General features: G+C 28.6%; 2 protein-coding genes across 2 annotated transcripts; both read right to left on the bottom strand.

Moving 5' to 3' along the window:
- Positions 1-270: 270 nt before the first annotated feature.
- LOC150031171 (agamous-like MADS-box protein AGL80) lies at positions 271-1155 on the bottom strand. Its single transcript, XM_090309244.1, has one exon. The coding sequence runs from the start codon at positions 1153-1155 to the stop codon at positions 271-273; it is 885 nt and encodes a 294-aa protein (XP_090165370.1).
- A 10959-nt stretch (positions 1156-12114) lies between these two features.
- LOC150031172 (agamous-like MADS-box protein AGL80) lies at positions 12115-12888 on the bottom strand. Its single transcript, XM_090309245.1, has one exon. It carries the CDS (start codon positions 12886-12888, stop codon positions 12115-12117), a length of 774 nt encoding a protein of 257 aa, XP_090165371.1.
- Positions 12889-13842: the final 954 nt, after the last annotated feature.

A 13842-nucleotide genomic window follows, 5' to 3' on the forward strand; every position in this document is an offset into this window, starting at 1 on the left:
ACTTAATTCAGAAGAAGATCATCTTCAACGTCTTCACCTTCATTATTCTGATTCTCATTTCCATTTCCATGTTGAATTTCATTTCCATTTCCATTTCCATTGCTGCAGCTTATTTCACTTTCAAACAATCCTTGAAGCAACATCTATACATCATCATTCACATCAATCCTTACACCACCACTGTCGCCGTAGTAGCAGGCATCGAAGTACAGACTCCCCATAGGGTCTCCACCATTGACGTCACCACCGATTCCAAAACCCGCTTGGTGACTAACTAGTAGCCTCAACACCAACGCCATTAATGTCGTTCACAAGCTTCTCAATCTCACACATTCCAGAATTGTCATTTACCCCAAAATTCCACTCCGATAACAAAATGTTCTCATCGCCATCTCCTTCAACAATAATCGTTTCCGTTCCGCCTAATTCGCTGATTCCCACCATCAAATTTTCTCTATTCATCAAATCGCCCATATTCACTTCCGATTGAACAAACCCTAACTCCCCTGCCATATTGCTACTATTTCCCCCAATTTTATCATTCGAATTCATCACCATATCAATAAACCATTGATCCATCAAATTCCTTCCATTATCAACAAGATCCATCTCATTGCTCCCTATTTCAAGCAGTTGAGAGTTAGAAGGAACAAATTCAGTAGGAGGAGGAGGAAGACGATGAACCTGTTGATGATACTCGATTCGTTTTTGCCAGTCTCTTATTCTCTCTCCGACCATCCAGAACAATGCGAGCAATTCCCCATTGGTGAGTTGGGAAATATGATGACCTTGATGCAATTGATGCATCAGAAGATCGAGTTCGAGTTCTTGATTCTTCTTGATGAGTTTCTTTAGCATATCTTGAGCTTTAGTGGTGCATTCCTTGAAATATGTCTCTTGATTCGTCATTTTCTTCTGGCGTTCGACTTCCAGAAGGCTGAGAAAGCGATGGTAGAGGTGTTGAGCGACAGAGAGAGATGGCCAAATGATGGGATGGTCCTCGTCGGGGCCATTGACGACGGCAAAGGAGAAAACGCCGCAGAGAGTGGTGAGTTCTTTTACTTTCTTTAACAATCTGAGCCTTCGTTTCTTGAAACTGGCTTTTCTTGCATTATCGCTTGCAATCCAAACCAACTTCACTTTCTTCCTCGTCATCGAGGCTCTCTCTGTCTTTCTTGTTCTTCTTGTTCTTTCTGGACTCTGATTTTAAGGTGCAACAATGGAGTTTATTTATAAGCCTTGGGGTTAAACTTTTTATTTTTATTTTTCTTTTTCTAAGTTTTTTTTTATTCTCTTGGTAAATGAATTACTAGGGGCATTTTTGTCCTTTAGTAACTAGTGGTAATTAAAGATGAAAAATACCCCACTGCATCCTGCATTCCACCTATCTTTCTGACCCAATAGTCCAATCACAGTTTACCATATGATTAGAAAAGTTGTATCAGTATGAAAATTACTTAGATATATCTGGGTCTATATCTATCTTTGTGCATCCACCAAATTATCTTATCATAATTTGTTACGTGATAAATTCTTTTTATATCTTTATTTAAATATTTTAATTCTTATTGTGTGCGATGAAAGTGAGATGCATAGAAATAGGATACATCCAAATATTAATCACCAAGTATTGCTCATTATGTTTTATTTCATGGAAAGTCATATTTAGGTTCAATGGATTGCATTTATCCTATTTCAACATTTCAATATCACATAACAAAAAAAATCAAAAATATATTTTGGGAAAAAAAGTTTGTCACATCACAAACCGATGAACTATACAAAAATGTATACATCCTAAACCACATCCTTTTTATTATTCTTACTTCACCATAGAAAATAAATAATTCAATTATATGAGTAATATTTGAGTGCAGCCACAACACTATACTTATCTCCATGCACACGTTGATACTCGAGTGAGTTTTACAAAAATGAGTACAACACGGGATGCATCCAAGTTTGTATATATGTATATATGAGAAGAGTTGATCGTGTGACAAACTATGTTTTTTTTTTTTTGACAATATGTGGGGCAGGGGAGTCGAATCTCTCACTTTGAGGATAATAATACAAACACTATGCCAGTTGAAGCTATGTTCATTTTGGCAAACTATAGTTGGATGATAGAGTGAGCTACACAAAGTTGGCTATGAATGTAAATTTTTCTTTAGGATAAATGAAAATTACTGTAAAAAGATTAGGAGAAAACAAACACAATTTTCAAAGCCCAAAATCCAAAACAAACTAATAAATAACCAAAACCTAAATTTGATGTTTAATTATAAGCAAAATTTGTGTAGCCTATATAATTAAACTCCTTTAGAGAAATCATTAAATCTACCAAACCTTACTTGTAAAAAAAAAAAAGAAAAAGAAATAGAATATATCACAAAAGCTATAAATATTCAAACCATACAAAGTTTAAAAAATATATATTTATTTTTTAACTTTTAAGAATATTTATTACTTTTAAGAATATTTATTTTAACTTTTAAGAGTGTGAATGCTTTGAGTTGTTAGATTTTAAAGTTTCTATTTTTATTGATGTCACTTCTGGAAATCTGATTAAACATTTTCTATTATAGTATGATGTCGTGTTCTGCATGTGACATCTGAATATCATGAAATCAACATTCTTATCGTATCTTTCAGAACTAACGTACTAGATATGTAATTTATGTCATTTTTGAATTTATTAGAAGGTCAATTATGAAAATATAATATCATTATTGTCAATGGAAGTAATACATATGATCAACTATTTATGATATGTTTCAATATTAATAAACATAGTAAGGATAATACATAGATAATCGTTAATTTTTTTTCTTAATAATTATTAAATTTTGTTTCATACCATTATTTTCTCTTTCAAATAAAGTAAAACATCATCAATCCACAGATTTAGTAAATATATATTTATATATATGATAATTTCAAATTATCCATATTATTATTTAAAAAGAATAATCCTCAAATTCTTTTGAAGAATAAGCCAAAAGAAGAATAATTAAATCCAAAATATTACAACTCTCATAGTCTCACGTCTCACCGGTTTCCGGAAATGTATGCATGACAGACCACGTGGAAGATTTTTAAATCTATACATATGTGCGTGAGGCTAGCTATTCAAGAAAAATGTGAAATCATGTTGTCTATAATCCATTTTTGAGAAATTTTCATTTTACATCCCTTAAATTATACCTATTTAAATCTTGAATTTTATAAATTTACCGATTAATCGTCTCTTTTTAGATTTGATTTAAAAAATATTGTAAGAATTATATAATTTTTTTAAAAAAATTTATCATTTAAATTATTATAAGTGAATCAATTATTTAACTCTTTATTAAGATTACATTTGAAAATTGTCGATGCATCATTATTATACGTGTGTAGACTTTTCGAGATGTTGAATTAATAAAATAGATGATTAAACTTGATGTATGGACACTTTTCAAAAGAAGTTTTAGATGAGAGTCTAAATTGATTTGTTTATGAAAGTTTAGGAGTTTAGTTGATAAAATTATATGTATCACACGATATTTGCCTAGAAAGAACGTAATGAAGGGTGTAAAATTGATATATCTACGGAAGTTTAGGATTTAAATTGATATAATTTTTGTTTAGAGTTTAATTTACTGTTTTCTTTTCTAATTTAAAAAGAAAAATTGGTTTTTGTTTGGCATGCAATAAATAAATATGATATAGTTTGTTTTAATAATTATCATTGATTTTTAAAAGTTAGACAATTTAACAAATTTTATTATGGCATTCCATCTCAGAGAGTTTGCACCAATGGTACTTATTCGACCTAAATTCTTTTTATAAAAAAAATATGTTTTGTGAAGATTTGAAACGTCTCCTTCATTATTCTTTAAATGAACAACTACACGTGAAAAGTTGACTCCCATAGGTAAAGTGTAACACATAAATTTACTAAAAATATAAAGGCAATATGTATAGGTAAAGAGTTTCTCCTAATAACATTTTTTTTCATATATAGGATAAATTTATAAATGTAATATATGAATGGATATTAACACGACACTAATGAATCAATATATCTTCTAGGCATAACAAACTTTGAGACCCATTCATTATAACAAAAAATAAAATATAAAGTTTCTAACTCAACAAAAATTTATCTCAAACATTATTTTAGCTTTCTCAAACTTCATCATAAAAACAAATAAGTGAGGAAAAAAGTCTTAAAACGTGCTTTAACACCTAATGAAAATTATTTTTTTCTTAAATAATAAACACTTTAAAAAAAAAATTCAAATCATTCTAATTCTTTAACTCCTTGATTTGATTATGGGTCTTAACAAATTGATCATATTCATTCATATGTATTTTCATAATCTATTGACTTTGCCCTACTTTTTATTATTTATTTATTTCCTCTAATTTAGTTGTTTCTTACATGCATGTATTTCCTCTCATTCTCAATACCCTATACCTTTTTCAACCATAACAAATTTTTAAAAAACCATTTATTATTTTTCAAAATTTTGCTTAGTTTTTTTTAAAAAGAAAATTATTTCAAATAGTAAAATTGTTGAAAAAATTTACACGATGGAACAAAATTTTAGAACTATCAATGGTAGACGCTGATAGATACTAATAGAAATATATCAGTGTCTATCATTGATAGATCTAAAATTTGCTATATTTTGTAAACATTTTTATTTATTTTTCTATATTCGAAAATAACCATTTTTTAAATTAAAAAAAAAAAAGAAATCAATGGGTAGAAAAGTGTTTATTAAATTTAATTTTAAAAATCGAAAATTATAAATTAAATTGGTAGGTCTTAATATTTTTTCTTTTCTTTTCTTTTCTTTTCTTTTCTTTTTTTTTTTTACTTTTTAGATTTTGAAAATCAAATCTTAAGAATACTACTTTCATTTATTTCTTTTTTAAAATTGGCTTAGTTTTTTTTTCTTTTTGAAGTTAAATAACAAAACAAAGAAATTAATATATAGAAGAATGTTTACTAAGCTTAACTGTAAAAAATGAAAGATCCAAAATCAAATTGGTATAAAAAATTTTATTTATTTATTTATTAAATTCTTAGATTTTTAAAATCAAATGAAATGCTACTTCCACTTATTTCTTTCTTTATTTTGTTATCTACTTTAAAATAAAAAAAATAAAAGTTTATTTCTTTTTTTAAAAAAATGTTTCAGAAAGTTGACTATGAATCCGTATATTTTATAAGATAGATGAAAATCATCGTAAAGAAATTAGAGAAAGTTGACTTAGGCGACTTAGTCTTAATCCTGAGTATATTATGAACTCTTGTTCACGAGGAATTTTCCTCTGTTTTGCGTGGGTGAAGGTGGCCAATTCGCTGACCCAATATGCCTACTATTTTGGGGATAATAAAACAGAGTGGGGAGTTGGGAACATAATAGTACAAGATAGAATTCACTCCTTCCCTCTTTGAGGGTAAGTAGATGAGTGTTCCCTCAAGTGGTGTCTCTAGAACTTGAACAAAGGACTCTACCCTCTCATTGACACACCGAAGGTTAAAACGGTAATTTGACCTAGTTGGAGTTACAAACACACGTAAAGGACTACTTGTTAGAATTGGTACTATATTCATGGACACAGAAATATATCTTGCTAGTATTAGTCTATATCCATTGACATAGAAATATATCTATAATGAGAAGACTGCAGCTGTGGGTCTATAGTGAAGTGTTGATGAATTCTCTCTGTGCTATAAATGCTGACCTTTGTGAATGAGGGGATCTTCTAATAGAGCTCCTTGATGGGCTTCATGGGCTTGGGCCTGGCCTTGATTGGCCATGGGTCTGACTTTTGGAAGTAATTTAATTGGACTTAAGCCTGGTCTTTAGGCCCAATTAACTGGGCTTAGGCCTATTTTTACATTTTAGGCCCATCTTAAGCCCATATTTGGGTGCCCAACGTCCAAATTATAACGTCAAATTGGTCGAAATTAATTTTACTCAATCAACGTCTGCGACGAAAACACAGAATTTATCCTCAATTTTAATTTGAGACACATGCCAACTCTTAATTGGTCACAAATTTGACGATTTCGGAATTTTGTCATTTCACACGAATATGATGTAAGCAAAATGTCAAAAACCCCTAATTTTGAAAAATAAGACATACAATCGTATTTTCACTTCAATTTTAGGTCATCCATCCATCGGACCTTAAAATCATAGAGTTCGAAAATCCAAAGATTAAGAAAATAACTTAGACCAATATATATATAGGTGTGTGTGTGTGTGTGTTTAAACATTAAAATAAAGAATTCATAAAGTAAAACTTGTAACATTTATATCCCCATGGTTTAATCACGACCCTAGTGTTGTAACAAGACAAACAATACCCAATGAAAGGGACAATTAATTTGTTTTTACCATAGTGGGCCCACCATTTGTAACTGAATTAGAAAAAAACAATATTAGCTTTGTTCAAATACTCTTCTCTTTTGTGAATTTTATGCTCTCTAATCTTATCTTCAACTTCCAACACATCCTTATCTTCTCTTTCTTTGCTTTTTTATTTTTTTATTTTACCCTTTTCGTTAGACAATGGTAGGGTCTAGATTATCCATAATCGATTTTAAAAATGGTAATTGATGTTTTATCTACATAATTATATTAAAATTAATAGACCATTTTTTTAAATTTATTTTCAATAGATTCACTTTCTCCCAACTATCGGCAAGTTTATATTTGGTGACAAATTAGGAATATTTTCTAATGAATACGTTTGGAAGAAATTTTAGAATGTTCGAAATTACGTATGTTTTAAAATAGTGATTGTTTGGTAATGGTGTATATAGGTAAAGCCCACAGTTATTTAGACCTCGTTCGATAACTATTTAATTTTTTAAAAGTTAGACTCGTTTTCTTCAAATTTCTTTATCATAGTTTTTGTTTTTTCCAACAACAACAAAATATTTGAATTGTTAACAAAATTATTTTAAAAAATATATATTTCTGTTTTAATTTTTAAAATTTGACTTGATTTCTTAAAACAATACTAAAAAGTAAATAAAGCAAACAAAGAAATCAATGAATAAAAGTAGTTCTGTAAGTTTAATTCTTAAAAATGAAAATTTAACATAAAATGTAAATAGTTATCATTTGCCTTAATAATTTCTAGTCAATGAAGATTGATTTTTCGGTCAAGTGATTGACCAAGAAGAACGTGAAAAAAATACTAATTTCTTAGATTTTTTTTGGAGTGATGTGAAGATTATAAAACCAATTTTAAAACTAAATGCCAATAATTCAAAATCACATTTGATTACTTTTTAAGATGAAAACATTAAAATGACTCATCACAAAAAATAATTTTATAAAATCATTTAAATAATTATAATATGTGGAGTGGAGGACTCTAATCTTCAACTCTATAATTAAAAAAAAAAAAAATAGAATTTTTATGCTGTTGAGTCATGTTTACCAAACTCATTTTTCTTCTATTTCAAAAATTTATCTCAAAGATGATTTTAACTTTCTCAAACTTCATCATAAAAACAAATAAGTGAGGAAAAAAAAGTCTTAAAACATGCTTTTACACCTAATAAAAATTATTTTTTTCTTAAACATTAAACACTTTTAAAAAAAATAATTCAAATCATTCTAATTCTTTAACTCCTTGATTTGATTATGGTACTTAACAAACCGATCATATTCATTCATATACATTTTCATAATCTATTGACTTTACCCTATTTTTTATTATTTATTTATTTCCTCTAATTTAGTTGTTTCTTACATGCATATATTTTCTCTCATTCTCAATAACCTTTACCCTTTTAAACCTTAACAAATTTTTACAAAATTGGCTTAGCTTTTTTTTAAAAGAAAATTATTTCAAATTGTAAAATTGTTGAAAGTATTTACGAGATGGAACAAAATTGCTGATAGATACTGGTTGACATTTATCAGTGTCTATCAGTGACATTGATAGATGAATCTATCAATGTCACTGATAGACACAGATAGAAGTCTATCAGCATCTATCATTGATAGTTTTAAAATTTTTCTATATTTTGTAAATATTTTAATTTATTTTTATATATTTGAAAACAACCATTTTTTAAATTTAAATAACAAAAAAATAAAATCAATGGGTAGAAAAGTATTTATTAAATTTAATTTTTTAAAAAAATTATAAATTAAATTGGTAGGTCTTAATCTTTTTTCTTTTTCTAATCGACTTAGTTTTTTTTTTTTTTTTGAAGTTAAATAACAAAAAAAAAAGAAATTAATATGTAGAAGAATGTTTACTAATCTTAATTGTAAAAAATGAAAGATCCAAAATCAAATTGGTATGAAAAAAGGGTTTTAGTTATTTATTTATTTATTGAATTCTTAGATGTTGAAAATCAAATGAAACGCTACTTCCACTTATTTATTTCTTTATTTTTGTTATCTACTTTAAAACAAAAAAAAAAAAGTTTATTTCTTTTTTAAAAAATTGTTTTAGAAAGTTAACCATGAATCTGTATATTTTATAAGATAGATGAAAATCATCGTAAAGAAATTAGGGAAAGTTGACCTAGGCGACTTAATCTTAATCCTTAGTATATTATGAACTCCTTTTTTGTGAGGGATTGTCATTTGATTTACATGGGTGAGGGTGGCCAGTTCGCTAACCCAATATGCCTATCATTTTGGGATGAGACCGAGTGGGGAGTTGGGAACATAATAATACAAGATGTAATTCACTTATTACCTCTTTGAGATTAAGTAGATGAGTGTTGTTCATTAGCGGAGCACTGGTACTTAAGGAGTCAGAGGTAACCCAAGGGTAAAATAGTAATTTGACCTAGTTGGAGTTACGAACATGCTGCTTGCTGGAGTGTAGTTGTAGGTCTTTACTGGGTGTTGATGAATTATCTCTGGCTCTCGAAATGTAGAAATGCTGACCTTTGCAAATGAGGGAGCTTCTCAATTTATAGAGCTCCCTAATGGGCTTCATGGGTTTGGGCCTAACCTTTGGGCCTAATTTAATTGGACTTGAGTCTGGCCTTTGGGCTTAATTAATTGGACTTAAGCGTGATCTTTAGGCCCAATTACTGTAAAAAGATTTGGAGAAAACAAATGCAATTTCCAAAGCCCAAAATCCAAAACAAACATATTATTAACCAAAACCTAAATTTGATGTTTAATTATAAGCAAAAGTTGTGTAGCCTATATAATTAAACACCTTTAGAGAAATCACTAAATCTACCAAACCTTACTTGAAAAAAAAAAAGAAGAAAGAAATAGAATAAAAATTCATACCCTACAAAGTTATGAAAAAAAATGAACTTTAAACAATTTATTTTCGTAATAAAAATTTATATTTTTGTCGGTCAACATTCGAATTTTGATTAGTGAATGTTAAAATGAGTTGTCAAAAGGAAATCCTAGAATAGTAGGGGTAGTTATATAGCAATTAACCCAAAATTAAATATTACTTTATCATTCTTAGTTGTCATTTTGACTTAAAAAAAAACTTTATTATTATTTATTATGCCAAAAATATATATTTATATACTATATTAGGTGTGAAATGAGAATTACGGTTACATAAGCAGTTTGCATTGATATTTGAGATAGTTTGCATTGGTATTTTAGATAATTGGTTGATGAACGTTGCTTTTTTCTTTCCTTTGTTTTTATGTGAAACAATTATTATTTTTTTTTAATTTTTTTATAATCTATTATTACATTTTCTTTTTCTCTTATATATATATATATATATATGATAATTTCAAATTACCCATATTATTATTTAAAAATAATATTCCTCAAATTCTTTTGAAGAATAAGCCAAAAGAAGAATAATTAAATCCAAAATGTTACAATACAACTCTCACAATCTCACCGGTTTTCGGAATTGCATGCACGACAGACCACGTGGAAAATTTTTAAATCTATACATATGTGCGTGAGGCAAGCTATTCAAGAAACATGTGAGATCATGTTGTCTTTAATCCATTTTTTCAGAAATTTTCATTTTACATCCCTTAAATTATACCTATTTAAATCTTTAATTTTCACAAATTTACTAAAAATATAAAGGCAAAATGTATAGGTAAAGAATTTCTCCTAATAACATTTTTTTCATATATAGGATAGATTTATAAATATAATATATGAATGGATATTAACAATGACACTAATGAATCGGTATATTATCTCAGCATAATAAACTTTGAGACCAATTCGTTATAACATAAAATAAAATATAAAGTTTCTTACTCAACAAAATTGACATAATTTAATTTATTTTGCTATAATTTAATTATTTATATATATATATATATATATATATATAATTCCAACCAAAATGTCAAAATCTCACCTTTCAGATGTTGAATATTAAAAAAAAAAAAAAAAACCAAAGATTTTTTTTATATTTATATCAACTAAAATTTATAAAAATACAAAATAATAAATTATGAGAAGCCACAAAAACTGTCATGTTCAAATATGATATTCAATGCTTAATAATAATAATAATAAAAATAAAAAGAACATATGCTGAATTATATGCTAAAACTACAAATACATTATTTTTTAAATTATATATTATTTGATAAAATAAATCTATTTTAACCCTAGCCAATTAATTTGTAGAAATTCCTAATCCTATAGTATTGTATTCTACCGCTAGTTTCGCCATATATTGATTTATTTACAATATATTTGATAACTTTCTATTGACAATAATGTTTTCACCATTTTATAATACATAAAAAGAAAAAAAAAATGTTATGAGACCAACTAATTTGATATGCTTATGAAGTGTTATTTGGTTTCTTTTACAATGTTCATGTTTTTTTTATTGGAAATTAAGCATTTAAATAGAGATTTTTCATGGAAAAAAAAAACCCAAAACATTTTCATTGAATTTTTTTTTATTAACAAAACTGAATGGCCAGCAATTCTTTGCGAAAAACACGATTTCCATAAATTTTTCACGAGAAATCTATTGAATTAAACGAAAACTTTCGTGAAATGAAAAATAAATTAGAGAATGGAGACAAAACTAGGGAAGCTTATCCTTGCCTCCACCTCTATCCCATGAACATCTGTTAAACATGTGAATAGCTCACCTAGTTAGGACACCTACTATCGGTAAAGAAGCCAAAGTTTTGAATCTTTTTACCTCTACATGGCGTTGAGTGAATATCATTCAACAATATCAAATACACTTATTTATATATAATAAAAAAGATAAATTATACTTTTGATTTTTCGAGCTATTAGAGTTTAATATAGCATTTTGTTCACTTTCCATCTGAAAATTAAAAGGAGAAGTTATATATATGTGTGTGTGTGTGTATGTGTGTATATGTATGTATATATGTATAGGTGTGTGTATATATATGTGTGTGTGTGTATGTATGTATGTATGTATATATGTATGTATGTGTGTGCACTTGAACAAATAAAGACAAATGAGGCCAAAAAAATATATAAAAAAATTAAAATAAAGGTTAAAATGTCAAGTTGGAAAACTTGTGGACCAAAATACTACCAAACTCAAATATTTCGATTAATCCACACTTAAAAAAGAGAACTAGATTTTAACTACTCATAAGAAACTAACACATTATTATATTTTCTTTAGACACTAGATCCTAATTCATACCATCATAATATTTTTATATATATGTATATAGAGAGAGAAAATTGGAGTAACTCCCAAATTCCTCCATTATTTAGAGCTTAATTAAGAATAAGCAAATGATCATCTTCAATGTCTTCACCTTCATTATTTTGATTCTCATTTCCATTTCCATTTCTATTTCCATTGTTGCGGCTTATTCTAATTTCAAACAATCCTTGAAGCAACATCTCTGCATCATCATTTACATCAATCTCTACACCACCAACGTCGTCGTAGTAGCAGCCATCGGAAAACAGACTCCCCATAGGGTCCCCATCGGTCACCACCGATTCCAAAAACCACTTGGTGAGTGAAATCCATATGACTAACAATAGCCTCAACACCAACGCCATTAATATCGTTCACAAACTTCTCAATCTCACTCATTCCAGAATTGTCATTTCCCCAAAATTCCACTCCGATAACAAAATGTTCTCATCTCCATCTCCTTCAACAATAATCGTTTCCGTTTCGCCCTCCGACCATCCAGAACAAATCGCCGATTCCAACCATTGAATTTCCTCCACTCATCAAATCGCCCATATTCACTTCCGATTGAACAAACCCTAACTCCCCTGCCATATTGCTACTACTTCCCCCAATTTTGTCATTCGAATTCATCACCATATCAATAAACCATTGATCCATAAAATTCCTTCCATTATCAACCAGATCCATCTCATTGCTCCATATTTCAAGCAGATGAGAGTTAGAAGGAACAAATTCAGTAGGAGGAGGAGGAAGACGATGAACCTGTTGATGATACTCGATTCGTTTTTGGCAGTCTCTTATTCTCTCTCCGACCATCCAGAACAATGCGAGTAATTCCCCATTGGTGAGTTGGGAAATATGATGACCTTGATGCAATTGATGCATGAGAAGATCGAGTTCGAGTTCTTGATTCTTCTTGATGAGTTTCTTTAGCATATCTTGAGCTTTGGTGGTACATTCCTTGAGATATGTCTTTTGATTCGTCATTTTCTTCTGGCGTTCGACTTCCGGAAGGTTGAGAAAGTGATGGTAGAGGTGTTGAGCGACGGAGAGAGATGGCCAGATGACGGGATGGTCCTCGTCGGGGCCATTAACGACAGCAAAGGCGAAAACGCCGCAGAGAATGGTGAGTTCACTTACTTTCTTTAACAATCCGAGCCTTCGTTTCTTGAAACTGGCTTTTCTTGCATTATCGCTTGCAATCCAAACCAACTTCACTTTCTTCCTCGTCATCGAGGCTCTCTCTGTCTTTCTTGTTCTTCTTGTTCTTTCTGGACTCTGATTTTAAGGTGCAACAATGGAGTTTATTTATAAGCCTTGGGGTTAAACTTTTTATTTTTATTTTTCTTTTTCTATGTTTTTTTATTCTCTTGGTAAACGAATTACTAGGGGCATTTTTGTCCTTTAGTAACTAGTGGTAATTAAAGATGAAAAATACCCCACTGCATCCTGCATTCCACCTATCTTTCTGACCCAATAGTCCAATCACAGTTTACCATATGATTAGAAAATTTGTATCAGTATGAAAATTACTCAGATATATCTCGGTCTATATCTATCTTTGTGCATCCACCAAATTATCTTATCATAATTTGTTACGTGATAAATTCTTTTTATATCTTTATTTAAATATTTTAATTCTTATTGTGTGTGATGAAAGTAAGATGCATAGAAATAGGATACATCCAAATATTAATCACCAAATATTGCTCATTATATTTTATTTCATGAAAAGTCATATTTAGGTTCAATGGATTGCATTTATCCTATTGCATCATTCCAAAATCACATAACAAAAAAAAAAAAAATCAAAAATATATTTTGGGAAAAAAAGTTTGTCACATCACAAACCGATGAACTATACAAAAATGTATACATCCTAAACCACATCCTTTTTATTAGTCTTACTTCACCATAGAAAATAAATAATTCAATATAGATATATGAGTAATATTTGAGTGAGTTGTATATTTATTATTCCAAAAATATATATTTATATATTATATTAGGTGTGAAATGGGAATTACATGTAACCGTTTGAATTGATATTTGAGATGAACTGTTGCTTTTTCTTTTCTTTGTTTTTATGTGAAAAATTTATTATTATTTTTATTTTTAATTTTTATAATCTATTATTACATTTTCGTTTTCTCTTTTTGTTTTGTTCTTATTGCTATAAATCTTTTA

This window comes from Benincasa hispida, unplaced genomic scaffold, assembly GCF_027475165.1.
Source record: "Benincasa hispida cultivar pf3 unplaced genomic scaffold, pf3_genome.v1.1 HicScf1440, whole genome shotgun sequence".
Taxonomy (NCBI): domain Eukaryota; kingdom Viridiplantae; phylum Streptophyta; class Magnoliopsida; order Cucurbitales; family Cucurbitaceae; genus Benincasa; species Benincasa hispida.

Excerpts from the sequence above, each read along its gene's own strand:
- LOC150031171 (XM_090309244.1), bottom strand. The coding sequence starts at position 1,155 with ATGACGAGGAAGAAAGTGAAGTTGGTTTGGATTGCAAGCGATAATGCA.
- LOC150031172 (XM_090309245.1), bottom strand. The coding sequence starts at position 12,888 with ATGACGAGGAAGAAAGTGAAGTTGGTTTGGATTGCAAGCGATAATGCA.